The sequence below is a fragment of the Arctopsyche grandis genome, chromosome 4, assembly GCF_051622035.1.
Source record: "Arctopsyche grandis isolate Sample6627 chromosome 4, ASM5162203v2, whole genome shotgun sequence".
NCBI classification, from domain to species: domain Eukaryota; kingdom Metazoa; phylum Arthropoda; class Insecta; order Trichoptera; family Hydropsychidae; genus Arctopsyche; species Arctopsyche grandis.
In genome coordinates this window covers 5,578,788-5,604,760 of record NC_135358.1, presented here as the reverse complement: position 1 = coordinate 5,604,760, position 25,973 = coordinate 5,578,788, and the positions used below count along the sequence as shown (strand labels likewise).

The window sequence follows — 25,973 nt, the reverse complement described above, 5'->3', positions numbered from 1 at the left end:
GTAATATTAAACTTGAGAAACCTTGACTCATCACACACAAAGGTGTCAGTCTATTGAAAATACATATAATATATAAATGTATGTACATATGAAAACTTTTGAAGATACTCTTCTTCGAATAGTGGCCCATTAAGCTCATATTCTACACCGGCCTTTCTCAAACATTTGAAAAAAATTTTCGCCTTTGGTGCATCATTGTGATTAATTGAACGTATTGAATAAGAATAATACAAGGAACGTATTGAGTAAGGATAATTTTTTTTTCTGATTAAGAAATACTCAAATAAAAATAAATTAATAATTAATTTATTAAGAAATACTTAGATGAAAATAAAAAAATAATAATTACATACATAGGGGCGTAAATTTTTCCCTTTACAATGTTGACAATATGTCTAGTACCGGCTCTGATACGTGTGCATATAATGTTAATAGGTACAAAAAAAATCAAAATCATGTTTTGATTTTGATTTTTAAATGCTTTTTATTATTACTAAATTATGTTCACAATACTTCTTATATCTGTTTTAATAGCTACTGATCTACTGATCATTTTCTATTTTACAATTTTAAATTAATTTTGTCAGTAATCATAGTATTATATTATTATAATGTTAATGTACAGCGAAATAGGAAAAAGTGTAATGTTTTGTAAATTAGAATTGTTTTGAAAATTTTCACGAGTGCTCTCATTCGTGAAAATTTCCATTTGGATGCCTGCTTTGAATATTTTTTATTGAATTTGAATTTGAATATTATTGTCTTTGTGGTTATGAATATTTTTGAAACATCTTCCACAATCCACAACTGCGTGAGGTCAATTTCTATTTTTTTGGTGCCTTAATTATTATAATTATAGCAACATTGAAGCATCCTTGATCGTCGTTTGGCACCGGAGCTCCATCGACACATTGAGAAGATAAAAAATATCGAGGTTAACATTTTAATTGCAGGCTTTCATAGAGTAATTGCTTTGTAAAATTATTGGGTTGTTTGCGATCGCATCGCCCGCCCCGTTCTTAGACCGCATTATTGGAACAGTGAAAAGCGAGAGTGGCTTAATTTGTCCAAGGGACGTGAAAAAATGCGCATGTCAATGATAGGACGATGTGTCGTTGACTCGAGTGTGTATTTAGAATGTTTTCGAATCGGAATGCATACCAATACGAGTGCATTTTTGTTTAACAAACGAATCGTTTCGGTATTGGCTTTCCGTGTAGTATCGATTGTATATTATAATTAGAAGTTAATTACTGCGCGCGGCGAAACGTATAATTTGTGATAGTTTTTCGGCCGTTTTGTAACATGACTTACGAGCGGAATGAAATATGTTTCCTCCTGAGTGAGATAAGAGGTGTTGTCGAATCAAAATTTGTGTCGTTAAAATTTATCGATCATTGTAATTTTATTGTGGATCGGACACGTGTGGTATTATCTATCTTAAGAACGTAGGATTTTTTCACAATGGGCCACACTGTATAGAACAATTTTTTTGTTTTTGTTTTTGAGAAGTACGTACGGTTCATAACTCGTTCTGTTTGATAATTTATAATTTAATTATAATTGAAATGGGGGGGTGTTCCCCTCGGTATAATGTGCGCTTTCGAAATTGTTTAATGATCATTGTCGTCATGCTTTATTAGCGATATCTTGAATTTATCGATTAGAGAATTTTATGCGCGCGTACCGATGTCCATTCTTTTCGTGCCATTCATAATAAAAAAAATATGTCGGTATTATGACTGCTATTTCGTAATCGTTGTGGTATATACGAAAATTTTAAAATTGTATGTGCGCTGTTGATAAACGTTTATGTAAATTAATTTTTATGATGTCAAATTTAAGCTTAAATAATAACCCCCCTGAACTCACATTTAAATTAATGAACGGTGATTTAGTAATAAAATAATGTTCGGTTGATATTTAAATTTATTATAGAAATTGCAAATGCTTCGAGTACATGCAAAATCGTTTCTGTACAGCTAGGTGAAGAAAAAGCAGTGATTCTCAACATTACATATAGTATAATGTATTTATTTTCAGTGAGAATAAATATATCTATCCTTAAAGAGGTAAATTTTATCAATTGATACATTTTGAAACTACAAACATTAAAATATAATTTTATATTAGAACTGACATAGATCTACGGATATTCATCGACATGTTAGATAGTGAGTGATGTGGAAAGCGACGAATTTTCAATAGAGAACAAATATTGTAAGCTATTTTATAAATAAAGCTGACTGAGGCATGATTTGCAGATGATTTAAAACCTTTGTTGGAAGTACTAAGAAGTATTAATAGAGAAAAGGCTAATAAAGGTTTAAATGATTTATTGAAATTTGGTAAAGAATAGCGGAAGATCTGATGGGTTAATATTCCAAAGACTGTACAAGATAAGGCTCTCTTGGATAAGGCAGGTGGAAGCGTCCAAATCTGAATCTCAACAATGATAAGAGAATGGAAGTGCGAATATTATTAAAAATGAGTAATCGGTATGTATCTGAGTAAATCGATTTATTACATAAATGAATTTAAACGAGCATTTTTAAATTTTATTGGGAGATAAATTTTAGTTCAAGTTGGGTAAGGTTACATAAATTACAATAAAAATAACTTTCAACAGATTTATAAAACATTTTGGATTTTTAGCTGTCTATGTTGGTATTTTAAATTGACATTTACATACGTTCAGATGTATACGTACCTACACAATAGACACGACATAAAGAAAAACGGATTTCAGTTGAAAAATTCTTGCTATGGGAAATTTATATCGATATGCTAACTGTTGTGACATTTACAACGACTTGGACTTGTATACAAATAATCAATACTTACCTACCTATGAACATGCATATTTAGCCAGCAGTATGGCTCGGTATTTGCGTTTATGTTTAGCACTGAGAGGTTACCGGGTTCGATCCTGTGCTAATCTTTAATGGTGCTGGTCAGACTTGGATATTTGTGATTCCAAGTCGATCGTTTCCTATCAGAGTTTGCCAATTTATATGATTTCATTGTTGATTTATGTACAATATGTAAAAATTTATTTGTATACTAAATCTATATATGTTTCTATGGATTAATTAATTAATTAATCGTTGATTTCATGTTCTTCAGACTCTCGAAATACAGCGATCTATGTAATAAAAAAATGCTGCAACGTTCGTCAGTAATTGTCTAGGAATGTGCATTGGTTTTACCTGTTAGGTTTCCCTGTTATATATCTATGTTAAATAAAATACAATATTTACAGTTGTTGTATTTTTTAGAATGTTAGGTCTATATATGTAAATCATTGATTTGCGTATTTTCTCAATAAATTATCTCAAAAACCTAAGTAAAAATATATATGAGAGAAAATGAGAACCTACGTATATTACAAATTTTACAAGATATAGTGTGAAAAAGAAAAAGTTATAGGGAGTTTAAGCAATTAAAATCTGACAAAACGAAAGGGTGGCAGAAAGGCAGATAAATACGGCAACTTACCATTATACGTCAAGATGGTCAAAATTGTAGCATTTTTAAACTTGTCTATTACGATTATTTTTCACCATCTTACTTGCGCATTTGATTTCAATGCGTGACTATTGTTGACCAAACCGTGCAAAATGGCAAAGTTTCAAAACGATCGGAACAATGTAGGATACGAAATCCAAATGTTGTCAGACGAACTTTGTAATAAAAAGCGATATTTTCTTATTGGATTCTAAAGCGAATGAATTGAAATTTTAATACTGAACACATCTCAATTCTCAAACGTGTGAACATTGACAAAATTTTCCATGAAAACTTTTCACACACATCATAAAAAACCCCTAAAAAATGGCGTCTACCAGCTTGCACGCGAATGAAATAATAAATAAATCTCGTGCGCTCATAATACGAAGGATCATACGTGGTTGAAAAAGCTCGCCAAGAATTTTTCCCACAGTCTTCATAGAGAGCGTCACGCTACCGGCCAATGGGACCCGAGTCACGCTGCCGCGCTGCTTTCCATGCAACCAAAATTACCATAAAACCCCTATTTAAGCATTGCGAATTTAAATTTTTACTTCAGCCCCACCATACAACGACTACAATTCCAGTACAAGCCGTTCGACCAATCAGAAGCCAGAGAGGCGGAGCCAAAGCTCGATTCTCTGTCCTACATAAACGCATACGGGGACTATAGCGGTGTTTCTTTCTAACGCGCGTCTAAGTGATGCAGTAAGAGCGAGATAAAACATTGCGTCACGTTGCATCGCGCATACGAGTACACTGTAAAAAACCAATAGAATCGCTACATCGATCCTTGTCTAGCGCATACGAACATTCGAGTAATGAATTTATTAAATTGATCCCAATGAAGGAATTATGCAAATCTTTCAGACACTTGTTCTGATTTTATTTTGACGGATTTTTTCTGGATTTTTGCGGTTCGATGCGGTTGCTCTTTGTGGTTTTGTGAAGAGTGTGAGACTATTGTTTTCTCTTAGCATTGTCTGTAAGCGCGATGGTCTACCACGCCGGGTGCAAGAAGGCCCGAGAAGGCCACCCTCTTCGGAGGACCACATCAGTCAGTCAGCGGGCCGCCGGCGATGTCGGAAGGACTCCGACCGGTTCGTTCTGACCGGTGTGTTCTGTCAACGGAAATGATCTCGTTCGTACACATGCGAACCGGTCGGTATAGCACGCGCGCGTGATTGACGTGCATCGATCACCAACCACAGCATCTCTCAATGGATATTGCCGACATGACAGTGAATCGTCAAAACACACATTATGCGAATGTTACACATCAACCTGCGAAACAACAAACTAAGTGAAAAATAAAAAAAAGTAGTGAAATTTACAAAATCGTGAATTGTGCACAACCAAGTTTACAATTACAGGACTTATTCATACAATTTGTGATTTGAAGTGTTAGTGATTGATTGGATATTGATCGTATCACAATGTTCACCAGGTGAGATTAATATCTATTTGTTATCTATTAATCAAATATCTTGCGCGTGGGAATATTGTGCCATTCATTGAAAATTCACTTTGATGTACCTGTGTTTTATCGTTTGTTTTTATAAATTAGTTTGTGTGTGAAGGTATATAACTATGCTCGGAAGAGAGGGTTGGTTTTATCTGTAATTATCTCGGCGCGGTCAAGACGTGAACAACACAAAAAATATATATTCTTTAATGTGATTTACTGATGAAGAACAACACGCCTTTTCTCATTAAAAAGTGAATAGGAAATTTAATTTATCCAAGGTTTCCAAAGTTCGTCGTTAATTTATTAACTGATGTCAGGAAGACTTTGGTATTTATTTTTTGATAATTTCGTACGTATATAAATTTTTAATTGTAAAAAAAATAATATGAAGTATGTAGGTAATAAATATTATATACCAAACAGTACTGAAAGTAATAAATATTATTTAACAAACAGATTAGCTATACATATTTTAAATTTCAGATGAAAAATAGGTTTAAAAAGAATAATAAATAAGATGTGTTGAAAGAAAAAAAAGAGCATAAAATTTTATATAATATATAACCATTAAATTTGACATAAGTATATATTTATGTATGTTTGTTTAATGATCGAAGATCAATAGAAGCAAAGAACCCTTTTTTTTAAACCGCAATGATGATTCTATTTTTTTTTTGCTTTATATAATAAGCTCATACAAGAGATCCTTGAAAAGATTATAGGTAATAATTTGATTGATTTTCAGTGAATTTAAATGATGTTTTTATTTTCAATAATATTGATGCTATTATAGTGTGCATTGTATAGGAATATTGTACACAATAAGTCATAGTTAAACTTTGTTATTATAAAATAATTGATATTTCATTACATGAAAAATATGTACATACAATGGTCGTTAGTAAAACGACGGTTAAATAACTTTACATATCATATCTATCTACTTTTATTCGTATATGCGAATAATGTATGCATATTTTCCATAATCATTTAATAAAAATTCTCATCACTCACTCATTACAAGATTAGATTAAAAAATATATTGTCACTTCTTGAATTTTAACGCGTTCTCAGAAAATACCTGACTGTGTATCGAATATCATGGGAATCGAATAATTTGTCATTTGTAAGTGGATTGACGTACATCCTCTCTTATAGATGTTATCTGATTTGTTGGTCGGCGTCAACAGGGCTGTGCGAAAATTATATGCACACTCATCTACATATGTAGATATCTTAATAATATTTATCCAATAAATGCATATTCATGATGTCGATGAATTTAAATTTTAAATGTCGTGTAAGCTACAACAATTAGTCAATCTTTATATATTATCGTGTAGTCGTGCTTGTTAAACATATAAATAAATTTGAATGATTTAAAAAAAGCCGCCGATTCATCTCGATCGTTAGTCAATTTGTTGGCATTTTCTCTTTTGTGAATTTAGTGCCGTTGTAAGTGGGTTATTGAAAAAACAAATTGTTGAAATTATGGTCGTCTGGTAACCCTGTTCGTGTAACGCGAGTCGCATAATAAACACTAATCGTATATAAATCAAGAAAATGTCCAAATATGCTCGACGAACATGTTCGCTCGGCTACTGTCAAAATTCATTATGAATACAAATTCGATTCAAATGTTCCGAATCGTAATTTATTCTGTGACTAATGCCAATTTTAATGCTAAATATTAGCAACAATTTGCAGACGGAGAGTACGCGATCGCAATCCAAACGCCTGTTTACCCATTCGGCGTGCGTTTGTTCAAAACATCACACTGAATTATTGCATATGCGAGGCGACAAAATAATAAATTTTCTTACCGTCTCGATAGTTTTTTGAATTACTCGTGTGAACTAACATTGTGATTTATGTACGCATTGTTAGCTTACAGTTGGTCATATATGAATCTTAATGGTTTTGTAAATGTTAAATTAATTTAGAATAGAAGTTTTCATTATATTATATAAAGACATCGACGAGCGGGTAGAGTAAAAACCCAAGCTTTCCATACAAAACGTTTATAATAAAGTTTAAATTTGTATTTACATAAGTCAATGACTTTTATAAAAAAACATTCGTAAACTTAGCTTTATTCTGTTTATAGTCAATGGAAGCAAAATATAAGGCGATGAGTTTAAATTCATTAATAAAGATTGATGTGTTTTCAGAAATACATAGCTTCGTGATCAAATTTAAATTAAAAAAAAATAGCATTTCTCCATCAACACTGCATGTGTAATTTTTGCACGATTCAACACAGGTTATCTACTAATTTAACTTATACAAGAGTTGCGGTGAACCAACTACTAAATCAATATTTAGCAGTTGTTAAAAAAATGTGCCAATTCAATATAATTAGAATAATATGCAATGACATATTTTATCAGTAGTTATTCAATTTAATGTAAATTAATCAGTTAATGATGTAATTTGCTTACTTAACGTATGTGATTTCGACAGTATATACGTATATGGAAAATAAATCATGATCTCTAGAAGCTTTTCTAAATTTATTATCCTCGTAGAAAAATATTTTAGTTATAATCATATGCTTGTTAACTTGACAGTAATAAGCATTTAATTAAAAACTAAAAATATATCCATTTATTTTGTTATCCCTAAAGCTTTCACTTAATTTTCTGACATAATAATGAGTAATGCAATTCAAATTATATGATTTATTTTAAATCTGGCAAATCTTTTGGTTTGGTGATTCGAAGTATGTAGTTTCTGTACATTGACGACTCAATTATACAAACGTGTTCTTTCAAATACTCTAAATTGATCTTCAATAAGTATGTGTAAGATATTTTAAACTAATTTTAAATATTTTCAAGTAAATTATACATTCGTTGACAGATTCGAACCCACCAAGTCTACTAAAGGCGCCAGTAAAATGCGAAGAGATCTCATAAACGCAGAAATAGCAAATTTAAGAGATTTGCTACCACTACCGCCATCGACGCGCCAAAGACTGTCACAATTGCAACTGATGGCGTTAATTTGCGTGTACGTGAGGAAAGCGAATTATTTCCAACAAGGTGTGTATCTCTATCAGTGACAAAAATAGCCGCAATTTATATTTTACAATGTGTGATTTATTAACGCGGCTCGTGGCATTTAATAAACTGTATCATATCTATTATTTATGCAATGTTAACGAAACGTGTTTGCACACGGTATCGGACGACAATACAATTGTCAACCGTTGTCGGAAAAATTAACAATAATTTATCTGCCAACTTTCACCCACCATTGATGTAATATCACAAACACCGACACCGTACAATATTGTAATATTCGCGTTTATGTAATGCTTTAAATTGCTTTAACACCTCGCGAATTTTGCCGAGCAGCTAAACTCCACTCTGCGAATTTAATTCGAGCGATTGTACAATCTTTCGAATTAGAAATTCGTACAATTTTTTTAGAAGATATGATAAAATTGTTCTTTATTGCTTTTTAAAATTTATTTATTTTAATTTACGTTACATTTTATGCACCGATATTGGCGAACGATAACAACTATCTCGGTATTGTTTTCTAGGTGCACGCTTTTATTTTAATGCCCGAGCACGACTTTTATAGTTGCGATAACGACTGTTTTATCATTTTTGTCATTAACAGTCTTGTTTATTTATATGCAATTTTTAATTACCTTGATATTTTTAGTATTGAAATGTCACGATTTTACACATCATTATCACCACCACTCTCCGACGCCAAATATTGGATTTTCTAAAGTAAGAATTAGCACTTGTTTTGTTGTAAAATTTTTAAATTAAAAATGCTGAACTTTTGAAGTAACATTTGATACTAATTTTAAGGCTATGAACGGATTCTTGATGATGATGACTCAAAATGGAAAATTACTTTATATATCAGACAACGCTGCTGAATATCTCGGCCATTCAATGGTGAGTCTTTTTATTTTCTCTGTATATGCAAAATATAAAAAATGAACTAATACAATCATGAAAATTCCATTCTGTGATATGCATTAGATATGACGACTTTCTTTTATTGTTATAATTTTTGTTTGAATTAAAATTGTGTATATTTTTGAAGAATGTCGAATTACACACTTTTTCCCGTATTTTCATCGTAATATTTACCTAATCGATTAACGTGGGTCAGTCCGTGAAATTGGTGGAATTTTCACGGTAGTCTTCAAATTAAACAACGGTCGACTTTAATACGATTAAAGCCAAGAAGTGACGCATCAAGTTTTTTTTCTAACTCATTTTCACATTTTAGGAAGACCTGTTGATACACGGCGATAGTGTGTACGACATAATAGACAAACAAGATCACCAAGCAGTTCAAGCCGAACTGTGTAGAAATTTATCATCAGCATCACCCGGAAGCAGTTCGAGTCCTAAAGAATCCAGGATGTTTCTGTGCAGAATCAACGTTGCCAGAAACGCGAGAAGACAGATGAGATTCGGCGATCAAAAAGTGAGTCTATTTGCATTTTAATCGTTCAGTTTAGCCGTTAATACCATTGTTACTGGAAGAGACGATGATCGAGCATAAGTCGACGATTTACGACTCGACTTTCAATACCATGTACGGGTCCAAAAACAATAAACTGAATTTGATATATTGTGCATTGAACGTCATCGGCGCTAGTTTATAATCACTCGAGGCCCTTTTGCTTAGGATACACCCGCTCAGTCTGCATGCATATAATTGAATTGCATTTGCAACGAATGCTATCTATCGTTGCATTATAGAGAGGAGTGTCCGATAAAGCTCGAGCATCTAGCAGATTCAAGATAACAATTCCTAGAATGTTTGCGAAAAATTATATATCATACAATAGCTATTACCATTAGCTATTACGTTCTCTTTTGAATTTATCTGTATCTCGGTTCAAGAGTTAATATATTTTATTAATACTGATTGCATTACATGGAGCTTTTACACACAAGTTTTTCAATATATTTTCTGCACTTTTGCATGTTCATGACCAATGGAAACGATAAGAAATGTTTAGAAACATGAACCTAAACCAGCACGAGATAGATAATTATAGATTATTTATTACCAAAAGTTTTCAATAATATTACTGTTATTGCATTGGTGGAATTTGGGTCACTTCTTATCCACCTGCTAACCACAAGGGTTAAGCAAAAAATTAAAATAAATTATATAGAACGTACAAAATGATTATTTTTGTTAACGACTTATTTTTTATGGTTTTAGATATATGTACATATGTAAATATGTTACGTATGGAAAATGTATGCCAAATTGTATATTAAAATTAAGTCATAGCAATTTTAATGTATAATTATATACGTAGTAATTCCATTTGCCAGCCGATGTTTAATTATCAGTTGATCTTAATCTTCTTTTCTAAGTCCTGTGTTAATTCCATTGACTCTTCTATTGAAAATCGTAACCGCATATTTACCACCAATAGTGACGCAATCTCGATTAATGGCGATGTTACGTTATTATCTCATACGGTTGAGTTTTTTTCTTTTTATAAACGCTCAAACACAATATCGGTTAAACGATCGCTTGATCTTGAAAGTTCATGAAAAGGCTTTTTATACATATGTATGTATGTAGGTATACATTTTTTCCCCCATTACCGGTTTCCATAGAACAAATCCGTTTTTCTCACCAAAGCAACGGGTCAAGTCGAGTTAATCGAATACAGTTTTGCGGTTTCGATGGGATTTGCACAATGCAGTTGGATCATTCAATATAAATATTTGCAGAACGCCAACAGCAAAAAAATACCCGATCACGTATAATGGTAATTGCGTGCAGTAATAAGGACGATTTCACTACGAAATGCATTGATTGTGATGTCATCAATCCGGAAAAAACATTGAATCATTTGACCGCGTCTCTCACTGTATAATTAAATGTGATATAGTGATCTCGCTCTGCGATGGTACCCACTATGTATACTGTCGAGATGAGGTTACGTTTGTCTCGCTGGAATGAGTCAATAGGTTGTGTTTGTTCCTTTTTGTATTGCAAATCTGCGGTAGAAGCCGGAACCGTTTTTGCTGATGAGCATACGGTATCATTCGTATTCAACCATCGGTTTTAATCGTTCATTTTTAATACCTGTAGACACGATTGAGTACATTAAAAGCTTCATTATATAAAATATAAAAAATAGAGTAAAACAACAGAGCTAAAACCAAAGTAGATATCATTATAATTAAATGAATTAATTTAGAAGAACTTATGTTTGGCAACAAAACTTGAATTGTTTTTGAAAACGTGCTTTTGATTTTGTAATATCTTTCTGTAAGCCCACATACGATTTTAGAAACTACGAAAGCTATTTGTACAAGTCAAAAAAACAATCAATCATATTTAATTAAATTATATGTAAACAAATGGAAATTGCTCAAATATTCAAAGCTAAATTATAATTATGAACACAAACATATATCAGAAATTCGTAGTCATTGAATTCGTGGCCTCGAAGCAAAACGATTAATTTCTTATTGAATTTGTTCTTTTAATGTGAATAAAAAACTAATTAATTTAATTATTGTTTAGTATAGAATTAAATAAATATAAAAATAACATGGAAAAGTAATCAATTTAGCATAAAAGAAAACAATGGAAGCCTGATGATTTACGGATAATGTATTGTACAAATAAAAAATCCTTATTATTTTTATTATTAAATATATATTTTTAATATTAAGAGCTATTTTTTCATGCCGATTTTTTTATTCAAGTTTTTTTTTTCTATTTTTTTTCATTGATGATAGTCATATTTCCCAACGCTAAAATAGTTCCTATATTCTACCAAAGTAGATGTAGTAAACAAGTATTTATATTTAGGTCAAATAATAGACATGTCCGGTAGTAAAGAAGAAGACATAGAGAGACGTATGAAATTAGGATGGAGTGCATTTGGACGAATGGATGTTGTTCAATGTATTTTGACGTATGGATTTGTCATTGAATGCCAAATGCTACACAAAGTCCAATGCACTCAAATATGTATAGAACGCTGTATGATCGGCATAACGAGGAAAGATAGGAAGCGGAACACGAGGGTGAGAAGTATGACAAGAATAGTGGACATAGTGGATAGAGTAAAGAGATTGAAATGGCAATGGGCGGGCTACGTGGCTAGAAAATTGTACGAAAGGTGGAAAAAAGAAGTGTTAGAATGGTATCCGAGAGAATGCAAAAGAGTAAAAGGAAGACCGCAGGGAAGATGGGTAGATGAAATTAGGAAATATGTGGGGTGAGATGGATGAAAGTTGCGCAAAACAGAGACGACTGAAAGCGTGTTGGAGACGCCTTCATCTAGCAGTGGATGGTGATGATGATGATTTCGTCTCATTATACAGTGTGTATTTATAATAAAACCCTTACATAGTGAACAAATTCCAATACTATTTTTGTATTTAATGGGTTCATGTTAGTAAACATCGAATATTCGAGACTATGAACTTTTACATGAACTCGTGACAATTGAATTTCGATGAGTTTAAAAGAGCTATTTTTGAACAACTATTGTGATGTAATGAAATTAGGAAACATATTGTATTAATTTCAGTCGACTCAAACATCACTCGAAATCAAACCAAATTTGCTAACACCATAGTCAAAATTTTCTTTCAATCCAAACGAACAAATGGCACAACAAAAAATATGCACAAATGTCGCAAAATAAATAAAAAGTTAACAACACCTGAACGATACGTGCGCGGACGAGTGTGGGAACCGATCGGCTCCGAGTCCGCGTCTCGATATACTACATAGCGGACTTCTTCGTAATTCGATGATTGTATTTCGTCAAAATAATATATATCGGCCATGCGTTAATGTACAACATATACAGGGCGGTCGCCTCGATGCGAAAAAAACTCAACACAAAAAATAAAGATATAGGCATATAATATAATAAAACGACGAGTGTCGGTGCGGTTTCATCGTAAAAGGGCGTGTTCGGCGCCTCGCGTAAAAACAAACTGGTTTATGAGTATCACGTGTTCTCAGGTTGGTGTCGAAGACGCCGACGTCCGATGGACCAGACTTTTCACGGCTAAGGTCCCTCGGATGCATCTCTAGATAATGGACTAGTGATGGAAATGTGCGTGCTTAATTTTAGAATGTGAGCGCGTTTAATTGCGAGCGCACTTTCGGCACGCCCCTATATCTGTTTATAGGTATAATAATATAGTGGTTAATTCGCTATAATATATTCACAGATCGAAATTTGAAACTGGCTAATCTATCAGCCGAACGTGTTATACTGCATATTTCAATCTAATCGATCGAATTCAATTAAACGACGCGCATACATTACGCGAATTAACGATCGTCGAATTGTTGCGTATTTGCATACGAAAGTGATTTCGGATCGATATCGTGTAATTATGTGTTTCCTTCGAGATTAATTTTGATTGATTTGTGTAGTGTGATTTTGAGAATGAATTTGTTGTATTATTTTTTTATAAGTAAACTTTTGGGTGTAGGTTCTTGTATTGGCACGATATATTGTGCAATATATGTACATATTTGTCAATGTTCACCAATTTGAACCCATTAAACACAAACATAGTATTGGAATTTGTCCAATATGTAAGGGTTTATATAGAAATACACACTGTGTAATGAGGAGAGTTAGATAATAATAAATAACGGAATACGTGGGTGAGAAGTATGACAAGGGTAGTTGATATACTGGGGAGGGTGAAGAGATTGAAATGGCAATGAGTGGGTCACGTATCTAGAAGAAAAAAATGATGGACGAAAGAAGTGCTCGAATGGTACCTGAGAGAATGTAAAAGGGTGCAATTCTTTGGCCACATGGGATATGGGTGAATGAAATTTGAAAAATTTGCGGGATGAGATGGATGAATGTTGTCCAAAACAGATATGGATGGAAGCCTGTTGGAGAGGATGGCAAATGGTTATGAATGATGATGATGACATATATGTGTATATAGGTATAAAACAAATATTAAAATTGCGATGATTTCCTATTTTTAATTGTTGAACGGTGTCTACTTTAAAGTCTCGATTTTAAAGTTCGATTCAATGTGTAGGAAAGTCTTTAAGATGTTTATAACTAAGCGTCCTGATTATATTTTTATATATGTTATTCATTTTTCCGGATTATTTTGAACATTGAAACTTGCATAGAAATATTATGGAGACTTTTCCTATTACTTTATATAAATAACCTTAGTATTACTACATACCTTTTGTATTTTTTTGTACAAAAATGTGTTATCAAAAATATAAGCTTGGATGTAAAATTAGATATGATATTTATATATGTAGGTTCATAATATTTGTAGAAGTTGCTGTTAACGGTCTTTATTTTGTTTTCAAAAATATTTCATCAAAATATGTACATTTTAATTTGATTGATATATTATGTAATTATTTCAATTCACTTCTGTTTGTGGTGAATTATTATATGATATTTATTTATTACGTTTTATATCGGTAGGTACATACATATGTACGTACGTATGTAGGTGTATTACGTAGGTACATATATTGGCAATGGAAAGCATTGAAAGTTGATAGCTTGCAAAAAATATACATTATCTAGATATGCATATAAGCATTTCATTCGGTTCTTTTTTGTCTTATCCTCATTAAAAGATTTGAAGCTTTTGTTTTGGAATCGAAACTCTCGCTCCAAACGAAATAAATGCCAACCGAATTGTGCAATCTGTCAAAGTCACCGCCGTTTTATTGTTATATTATTTAACTTTTGATATAACGGCAATAAATCAACCTCATTGACCTTACGTATCAATCGTTCCATTAAAACAATGAAACGCCCGTGTCGAAGCCAACAAAACTTTTTAAGATCGATTCGTACGACTGAAGTGACGTCCGTTACTAAACGGCGGTTTTGTCAGATTGAGCCCGTAGTAATCGAGTGGTTAACCTCACGGGTTAACAACAGCGATCAGGAATTTTGATTTAGAAAACGAACCAAGGTTAATCTGCATTTTTCTGTGTCGAAAAAAACGATAATGGTGCCATTTGCATTGTCGGAATGACGACTCAAAGTTGAAACTATTCTTGAAAATCGTCGAGGAAATTCAAACGCAAAAATAATCATAAAAAAAACACACTACAATACAATCATAGTTTGATATTTTATTTTCATTGACACACAATTGATATATAATGTGTCGATACGTCATATACCTGTCAACCTTTTCAAATATTCCGACAGCTTTTTAAACTACATATTTGCGTGTACGATTTTGACGTATTATATTATTCATCATTGGCCAACTATTTGTAACATAACGTAATTGTTATTTATATAACTACTTATTAATCGGAAAAATATTTAATGCGGAACTTTATAAACATCCGCTTTACATGTGTATAGTAATTAAAAGCGATAAAAATTTAATCTCAATGATAAGCTTTCTTATTGAGGAAAAATTTATTCCTAGTATCAAATGTATAGGAAATTATAAATTTTCCTTGAATGTATCCGCTTTTGAGTTCGATAATTCATAGTTGATCTTTCATTTAATTAGAAATTGTGTCAAAAATTCGATTTTAACGACCGTTAGAACAAATTTTATCGCCTATATAAATCCCATGTCTGTATTTTATTTATTTTTTTGCTCGTCAGTAATTAGTGCTGTGTTGCGTTTTTTTTCCGTTGCCGCATTAATTATTGTTCATATTTTACAATTATGACACAATTTTCTCATTTGGCACGTACGGTCATTATAAGAGCGTCATTTATTCAAGGCAACGTTTAATTTTTTAATATAATTTATTATTAAATCTAAAAAAAACCTTGATTTCGGAAGCGTCATTTTTTTCATATCTCCGAGTATTTTATAAGCCTCTATCAAAATGTTAAATGAGATTTTTGTCCGTGACAGGTCGTTTTGGTCAAGGGTCATTTCTTGTCTTTTCTACCATTGTGCAGCAGAAATGAACCGGTGTTTCTCGCAGCCTGTGCTCCTCTTGCAATGCCAGAAACCAGAGAGTGCGTGGTCCAAGGTGCCACCAACGTTTTCACAACGATACACTCAATGGACATGAAGATAAAACACATAGACAAAAAGTGAGTATCTATCTATCATAATCGCATTTGAATTTAGTAAGCACCGAACGATAATTAAAACGCAGATGACTCCAAACGTCCATAAGTCATATGTTAGCCTTCGCCCACTTGACTCTGAATGCCCAAACACTAATGCGAATGTCTTAATAAGCCACAGACGCAGATTTATAACCGTAATCTAATACCATTTTTTATCACATCCCCCGACATGTTTCAATTAACGAACTATCTTGTGCGTACGTATAACACAATTGCACACGGGTATTGATGATGTACGAGTGCTGCTCATTAGGCCGCACGTTGCAATAAATAATTCGCTTTTATATTAATTAAAAGCGTTGATGAATGAGACGCAATCATTATTTGTGTTAATTTTGAACTTCTTTGAACGCAGCGGCGAGTGGTATCTGGGATGGGAGAAGACCGAGATTCAAGGCGTGTCCTGGTATCAGCTGCTGCATTGGGAGTGTATGAAGGAAGCTCAGTCCAAACATAGATTAAGTGAGTCTCCATTTAGCTATTTTTTATTGATCGATTAAGTGATGTTTGCTAATGAATAAACGATGATTTTAGTAACGCAATCGGAACAAGAGCGATCGTGTATATTGTTGTTGCGATTGCAAAAGCATTCAGGCGATTGGTTGTGGGTTCATGCAGTTCTTCAAGTCAAAGATAATATGGAGAATAATCAACAGCCTGTCATAGTCTGTACTAATCAAGTTTTGAGGTAATTTGATTATTTTTATATCTATACGTAAATAGGGAGTAACAAGTTTAGCAATTTCAAATAAAAAAATGAAAGGTTGATGTAACATTTTGTATGATATGTATCGTGGTATATTTTCTCATGTAACATAAGGTCGCAAATAAAATGCGTTATTACATACTTATTTATTCTCAAATGTCAAAAATAGATATCTCAATTAAGACGTAACCTTTTAATTTTCAAATTGTATTCAAGCAAACAATCAAGATTGGTGTTAATGTATTTTATTATGGCTCCGCTAATTTTGATTGGAAACAAGTTTGAAAAATAAATCATCTTAGTTAGTTTTTTACACTATCAAAAATTCCAGTCCAAACATTAAATATATGATTTTTTAACAGTTTATGAAACACATTTATTTATCTTTGAGACAAAATAATACTAATTAATAAATTAATTGAAACTAACATTGTACTGTTCTACAAATCAATGCTTATTTTATTAAAATAACATTTTAAGTCAATATAAAGTGATGATTAAAAAATGTATATGTATATTAGTCAAACTTTTTTGATCACGGAACACTTCAAATAGTATTTGGTAGAAAAAAATGGTAACCACATAGATTTTTTTCATATAAATCTATCCATATTGTTTTAACATAACATTCCGATTCATCTCTATACATGTTAGATATGTATGTAAGTTCATTCATATGTAAAAATTTCCTAACAATAGCACTTGAAAGCACTAGTGTAATTTTGTTTCAAAAAAATGGTTGATTTATATTGAAATACACAGTAGAATTTAATAAAATTATAAGATGTTATCATTGATAATAGCCAAAATTTGAGCTCGTTGCCTATGTATGTAGATGTCTGTTCAATCTTGTTACGCCTTACGATTATCAAATATTTAGCATTAATACATTTAAAATTTGATTCTTAAGTATTATATTTTATAACACAGTGATGCTGAAGCTTCCATCATGCTATCGAATTCCTGGCTGTACCATTACTACAGCGTTCAAAGTAAACTGCAATACGGAATGGCTTACGACACCCAACTGCAAAACTACTACCACCCATCCCTCGCAAATTATTCACCATCTCCATACGCAATCAACCAAGAATCACCGTATTCCCAACATTCGAACGAAGACATGTCCCATATGATCAACACTTCGGAGCAGCAACATCACGACATCCACGCCTTGCACACCAGCAGACAGCACACACCAACCGTCTTGAGACACTCCGGAGGACACATAATGGCCGTCAACCATCAAGGATATGGCTTCGAACCCTCGATGGCGGAACGGGGACCCGTGGACTATTCGAGGAACTCATCCTTCACCCCGGACGCTGAAAGGTCAGTGAAACGTCTCAATAAATATATATTATAATTATATGTACATTTTCACTATTTTTTCGGAACGTATCCGAACGTATGATAATGACGAGTCTTTACTATCCCCCGGGGGTCCTCGCATATCAATCACCGCGGCAATTGATGGCTTGGCATACAAATTATTAGAGAAACTGTTTCTGAAACGATCCCCGTACAAATATTTATATGGGTACGACGCGGAATGTTTGATTTATAACGAAAAGGTTAAAGAAAATGAGCAATCACTGTAATGAACGCGCGCGGACAATATTAGACGATGGAAAAAATCAAAAGCGTATGTGCATGACCTCTGCGTATTCAATTATTTGAACCATTTCAATGCGGTTTTAAAACGATTAGTGTGTATATGTGTGTTTATTTTTTAAATTGAAAATTATACGCTTGCTTATAAACATAATACATCTACAGGTTGATTCGAATCAATGCAAGTTAAATATTTCAAACTAAATCGAAAATTGTTGCTTTCATATGTAAAATTTTAATCTTCTATATCTAAACGTTCAGCCTAAAATACATTTAAAATTTAATACAACAAATAGACATTTGTTGATTATCCCTTTGAGTGCTGACGTCTTCTTTGTTGAAAGCCCGCCACGCTGAAAATTTCGTCAACATTTCCAACTAGAATTATTTAGAAATTCAATAGAAAGCAGGTATAAAAATAGAAGCTAGATCACTACCCTAGATAACTACCTCCGAGGATTTCGAGGTTTGGAAAGGTGTGCTTAGACTCTTTAATATATCTTGCAACAATATAAAATAATCAAAACAAGTCTATTAATGAATGTATTTTTCCATAAATAGTTCCATCTTCTTTATTGTTGTTAAAATTTGATGCTCACAATCTAAATGCCTAGCCACAATCTAAAATACTCAGCAGTTAGGGATTTCCATCGAAAAATTCTGCTATGGTTATAAATTCAGAAATTCCGGTGTAAACCAGTCTTTATAAATGACAAACAAATGAAACGGATTATACGACCCATGTTCAACGCATTTTCACTTTATCTATGTACGTAGTAACAATACCTAGATGAAGTTTTGTGATCATGTGAAAATTCGAACTCGAGATTTTGACCGATTCGAACTCAGAATCGATTACTGATCACGATTTCATGATCTAGAAAAAAATTTGTGTGTGTTTGTGTATTTTGGAGATTTTTTGAACACCGTTAGTCCTATCGAACCGGAACTTATTTTTCAATGCTACCTGGAAAGGCTTGGCGGGTAGTATTCTTGTCTACTTTGTACATGCTCAAGGTACAACGCCTATCGGCGTTTTTCAGGTCCATGGGCTTGTTGACAAAACGCCGATCGGCGTTGGTCAGCATTCAAAGGGTTAAATTTTTTTTTTGGTGCATATTTTAGAAAACGCTTTGTACGAATCTTTACTTTTGAATACTTTTTATTTGATCCATTTTAAGATTAGTTAATTAACATAATTAATCTTGATTTGTTTTTTATCTCAATATATAAAATATAATTTTAAATGGTTTGGTTTGAATTGGAGTCAATTCATAGACTTCAATTGCATAATAGTTGCAGTTGAGTTAATATGAAATAGTTCCAGTTTCATATGAAATATGAATTACATTACATATAAATCCATAGCTCTCATTTGAAACACCTGTATATTATGTACATACGAACAAAATGACGTAAACGTAAATTAGTTTTTAGTAGACGTCGTGTATTCGCGATGCCCCTTGAGCGATATTAGAAATTAATTTTCACATATTGTGAACACATTTGGCGTATCGCATTAAACACTTTTTAATTTAAGATCATGTACCGATTTTTTTGAATTTTCTCGACGCAATGTAACCGACCATAGATAGCTTATAGATAGGTAACGGATATTCTTCTAATACACGCAACGTCAAAAATCCATCAATACTCCGTCGTGTGATTGACGCATATTGGTTTTTACCAGTGGGAACCTAATTTATTGGGCGTTCGTTTAATTTATAATCATTACACTGGCATGTGTTTGATGATTTTATTACTTTTTCCCATTTGCGAAAGGAGTGAAACGGATGAGCATGATTAAAATGTAAAAATTCTTAGACGCGCCGCGCGTCAACGAGACGCTGGCGAGATTTTTTCGCGTTTTTTATCAGCTCGCCATCTCCGGCGAAACTGTCAGATCGCGTGTCAGGACTTTCTAGACGAGGATGGGTACTAACGTGGATTTTTTGGAGCAAAAAAATCACGAATCGATTTCTTTCCGTATCGTGGGGGTACGTCGGAATAATTGCGGGTCTCAAATTGAACGGGCACGAAATCTCGACTGAGACGCGTCTAACACCTGGAAGCGTCAATTGATTTGATGCGTGCGATGATTAATACGTGGAAGAGTCGTTTCGGATGTTCTCTCACTCGTCTGGAGATACAAAAAGATTGAGAAATACTCTTAATACGCATTATATGTGTGTGCATGTATCAATCAACGGGCGCGCGTGCGGCTTTTCAATTTTATTGCGCGAAAGTGGCGCGTGATTAGAGAAAAGTTGCCCAAAAGGCACTAAAGAACTGTTATTATCGGTAGGAAATTCAGTGATAAATAAACTAACGATCCGGCGTGATAAAACATCGAAAAGTTTTTTGGGTTAAGTAGATTTTATTATTAACTCGGTTGGCAAGTTCCTAAAGTATTTTATTTATCTGTTTTCCCTCGAATTTCCTCTTCATAGATCTACAGATCTACATATATAAATCACAACTCTAGCATTTTTGCAAATGAAGTTCAATAATTTCAAAGATTTACATACATACATATATTAACCAGCAGCATAGACAAGTGGTTATCATATTATACTTTCGAACAAACTGTTCACAGGTTTAATCCCATCGGTTGCTTCTGGCCAGACTTTGGATGTGTCCAGGTCGATAGTTTCCTATCAGAGTTTGCCGATTTATCTGATTTTGATTGAAACGGTTACAACAAATTGTCAACCTTTACAGATTTCGACCGCGTACGGATCGAACACAAGACCGACACATTTCTTTTAATTTTTTTAAATTCATAGCTTAATATGCCATAACCCATGCCATGATATTTCATCGGGTACAACACTAGTGTACATATATATAAAGTTGGGTTTGTGGCAATATCTTATATATAATTTCGAAAGAGACTTTGTGTATATATATGTATGTAAGTATTTTTGGTTGGGAACGTCGAAAACAAGTCAAAGTTTCTATGACGACGATTCGATTGGTTGAATATTATTTTTTTTCGATTCAAAGAAATTTAATAAAAAAAAAATGAATATTTACTATTAGATTCGCCATATTTACCCTGTTTATATTACAAACACTGAGCGAAGCCGGGTAAAACAACTAGTAGATATTTATTTTTATTTTTTACTTATATACATACCTGGAAGGCCTTACAGGTAACCCCAATGCGTCTTCTTGGCCAATTACATTGCAGCATATTTTTTATTATAAAAATTGCTGAATAACGAGACATTGAAAAACTCGCAAATTAACGAAGTTGTGACATAGTAGGTACGAAGGTTTTTAGCCAATTTTTAATCGGGAACCGTTTCAAAAATGCAATCAGAGAAAATTGGCAAACTCTGATAGGAAACGATCGACCTGGAGCCACAAATATCCAGGTCTGACCAGCAGCACTACAGATATATTCAGAAAAATTATTTTCAATCGAGGTCAGCTCATGGGATCGAACCTGGCGCCTCTCAACGCTAAGCAGAAGCCTAACGACCGAGCTATGCTGCTAGCTATAATATATACATATAATATGTACATATATAGTCGCATAGATATATGTATGTTGAATTAGCTAAATTTTGGGAAGTGCTATTATGAGCTCTGAATATTCCATTTAATTATTTCTTTAAATTAATTTTATGGTGTCACGACAAATCACTCACGGACTTTACACTCAATATAAAGCATTGTCAAAAAAACTAATATGGGTAATACACTCTGTTGTCGTCACTAGGTATTACAGTACCGAAAGTACCGATACCGGTGGTATCGGTATTTGAACGAAAACAAGTTTTTGGTACTTCCGGTACTATAAACTAAATAAAAGCTTTTGAAAATCCGCAGATTTATCAAAATAATTGATCTGAATTTTACAAACGATTGCAGTGATCATAATTTACACGTTAATTTGAGCTCCATATGATTTGATACATGTGTCATTGCATCGATCAAAAACTATAAACCGTTGAGTGCAAAGTCCGTGAGTGATTTGTCGCGGAACCATATATGTATGTATGTTGAATTAGCTAAATTTTGGGTACAATATCAACGAGAGATCGATCTTATATAAAACGTTCGATAGATAGGTCAAGGGAGTGTCACTACCCGAGAAAACTATCGATAAAATGTAGCCACAAAGAAGTAAATTTTGGGAAGTGCTATTATGAGCTTTGAATATTCCATTTAATTATTTCTTTAAATTAATTTTATAGCCTCAATGTACATAGGATTAATTCGAAAATAACAGTACATAAGATTAATTCGAAACAAATTATTATTCAACAGATACATCCCACAGTCGGAAGTCATCATGAGAGGTATGGAGCCACATTCTGGAGAGCCCCCACCGCCCAACATCAGACACCACCGGAAACGGAAATACTCGGAGACCCTGACCAGACTGGAGCCTCTCCACATAACGGCATCGAAGCAATCACACGTGATCGTAGACGGAGGAGGAGGCACTCTTCTGGCACTGACACACCCAGCAGACCGCTACCCGAGACACCCCTCAAAAAACGGTGCAGAGGACCCGGCGGATTTTATCGACCGATGGAACCCGAGTCCTCCATGGTCGGATACGGCCCTCCAGAAGGCACCCCAGGGATACCAAGAGGTTAGTTATGCTTCTCCGGCTCCTCTAACCCCGACCGGAACGCCCGGAGCCCTGACCGGTTACGGAAGCTTGCAGGGCTCGTTCACATTCGACTGGCTTCCGGAACACTACGTGAGTCACACCGGGATGCCTCCTCAACCGGTTCTGCATATTGTGTGTCGGGAAGAAGACTACAATAACAATCCGGACGGTCGGCAAAAGCACCAGCCTCTATCGGCTGATAGTGCCACCTTGCACGAGCCTAATAATCCTGAAGGCAATGTGGAAGCTTCATAACATCGGCTCATCTGCTTGTCGGGGATGCTTCAAAGGTAGGTATGTAGTGGTAATATGTGACGCGATTGGAAAATTCAACATTAAATTACAGGACGTATCAAACAAGTACTATAGACAGTGCCGTAACTAAGCAGGTGCACAGACACAAGGCCCAGAATGATGGGGGTTTGAAATGAAACCAACGAAATAAATGCCACCTTTATATGTTGTTAAAATAATTTGTTTATCCAAGTAATTAGAGGGTTTTTTAAGTTACAATTTAGTTTTTTTGTTATATAAAAATGAGCCTTTATTGCATGTTTATGTTTGAAACTTTAATTAAATATTAATTATGGATAATGTAATGATGCATATTTGTCGTATTTTTCCCCAAAAAAAAATTATTGAGAGGCCCAAAATTTCATGAAAAATTTGTTAAGACTGTCTGTCTGTCTATAGGATATTTGGAGTTTTTTAAGGTATAGTTTTACTTATTCGAGTACTTTGCTGGGACTAATATATAAACAAAATGATTCTAAATGTAACATATATATATATGTATATAATAAAAATTTGGTATTGAAGGATAAAAATTGACCAAATATTTGACTCTTTAGGTCCGTTTGAAACTTCCTGTATTCAAGAATGTTGATATTTAGACGCCGGGATTAGCGCAATAAATAAAAACTATTTTAAAACTATTTATTTAGATGTATCGTTTTTTTAGTACGTTTGCACAAATTTTGTACGAGAATATGAATTTTTCAATTTAACGAACGAAGCATTTGTAAATTTTTGTATTGTTAAATCAATTTTAGAATTTATTTTTTAAACTATTTATATCATATCACTATTGTTAGATAGTAATTTAAGGCAAAAACCAATTTCGAATGTAATTTTTAATATATGTAAGTATATAAATATAATATTTTGCATTTTGTTTCAATGGCAATCAATCGAACTGTAGATATATTCCTACTTTTGTATAATTTTGTATGTTGTACCAAATATTAGATATTTTCACGAATCATTTTAAATTTTTAATTAAAGATTAAGTACTTATTATACAAGAGAATATTTTTAATGTAAATATTGTATCGATTTTTATATTACGAATGCTATGGAAAGTAAGTTCACTTTGACTGTGTTAAGAATAAAAAAAAATGAAATCTAATGTGAAGTAATAATAATAAACAATAAAATCATTCACACGAACAATGTTTTATTTTATTTTATGTATTTATGGCAATCAAAATGCACTCGCGATCGCGATAATTCAGCATATTTTTTATTGCGTTTTTTCAATATGTACCAATGTAAGATTATATGTATTAAAATGAAAAAAGGTACATACTTTCGATCGCTTACATTGATTAATAGTGGTGCCGTTGATGGTAAAAAAATATACCCAATGTTTTTGTACCTACGACTTCGAAGTCCCTGGCGAGCGGCCGTGAATGTGAGGTCTTCCCATCGCACGAGTGCAGATCCAGTCTAATGTGAAGATAAATAGAAGGTTACGAAGGCAAGTGGATATGCTCTGGGTGTATCTTTTTACTGTGTGTAGACTCCCAGTCCGAGGACCAAAGTTCACTTACTGGCAAAAGGACCACAGAGGGGGCGCGTGTCTAAAAAATGCTACTAGTAAATTCGAAATTAAAACAAATAACCCGAGATAACACTAAATACCACGCCAGAGCATAATCAAATAACTTGATCATAGTATTTTCAATAAAAATTTAGATTTAAAAATTAACGTTAAAGAGTATTAAGAAGCTCTGTTGATCCGACCAAATATCCAAAATAAACTATTTATTGATATTGAAGTACAAATGTACATATGAGCCCAGAGGTACAGGTTGAGTTAATCTGACTGCGGTCTGATTTTGATTATGATGTGGATATCTATCTGATTAAGAATGTCAGTTTTGAGATTGAGATCATTTGTTTTTGATAGTGATAAGTATATACATATGTATACATACAAACTTACTGTTTGTACTTGAAATTGAACACGAAATACATATGTATTGTGTTCTATGTATTTTATTTTAATTTAATGTGATCGAAATGGAAATAACATAAGTTTTATTTATATACATATACATACATTCCTTGCGTATTTCATAGATAAAACATTCAAAATCAAAATCAAATTGAGTGGAAAAAATTATCATATTACTATTAATACAATGGAAGAGGTACAAAGAACATTTGAAAAATATATAAGCTTTTTTATATTTATAATATAATTAAGATCTATACGAGCTATCGTCATTTACAGCTATTTGCCATCCACTGCCGGATGAAAGCCTCTCCAACACACTTCCATTGGTCTCTATTTTGAGTAACTCTCATCCATCTCATCCCTCACATTTTTGTAAAATCATCCACCCATAAAATCATTTTTTTAATTTGAAAACGACGTTAATTCGCTCAAATGCACTCCATTAAAATTTCATTTGCTTCTTATTTGTTACCAGATATAGCTCGTGCAGCGAAAGCTGGCACGTACCAATACAAACACGTATATTGTATCCGTGAAGATATGAATAAGATTTTTTGTATCTGTTTTCTAGGACAATCAGTTGGTCCCTTTCATACGCACCCACTTTCCGAGCATGACAGAAACAACAATTATTTTTTGTATTGCTCAAAGTGTGCACTACAGGGTGATTTTTTCCAGTTTCACTGGTCAGTCACCGATCAA

At 33.1% G+C, this 25,973-nt stretch overlaps 1 protein-coding gene across 1 annotated transcript; it reads left to right on the top strand.

The window, feature by feature from the left end:
• The first annotated feature begins 4,946 nt into the window (after positions 1-4,946).
• dysf (neuronal PAS domain protein dysfusion) lies at positions 4,947-23,284 on the top strand. Its single transcript, XM_077428857.1, has 10 exons — positions 4,947-4,957; positions 7,841-8,022; positions 8,654-8,724; positions 8,809-8,898; positions 9,239-9,439; positions 15,856-16,040; positions 16,435-16,541; positions 16,614-16,767; positions 17,716-18,117; positions 22,678-23,284. Exons 1-10 carry the CDS (start codon positions 4,947-4,949, stop codon positions 23,282-23,284), a joined length of 2,010 nt encoding a protein of 669 aa, XP_077284983.1.
• The last annotated feature ends 2,689 nt before the right edge of the window (positions 23,285-25,973 follow it).

What these genes read in the sequence shown, in the direction of transcription:
- dysf (XM_077428857.1), top strand. An exon ending in AGCGAATTATTTCCAACAAG is followed by an intron (nt 8,023 to 8,653) that starts GTGTGTATCTCT and finishes TGATATTTTTAG; the next exon opens with TATTGAAATGTCACGATTTT. An exon ending in TGTACTAATCAAGTTTTGAG is followed by an intron (nt 16,768 to 17,715) that starts GTAATTTGATTA and finishes TTTATAACACAG; the next exon opens with TGATGCTGAAGCTTCCATCA.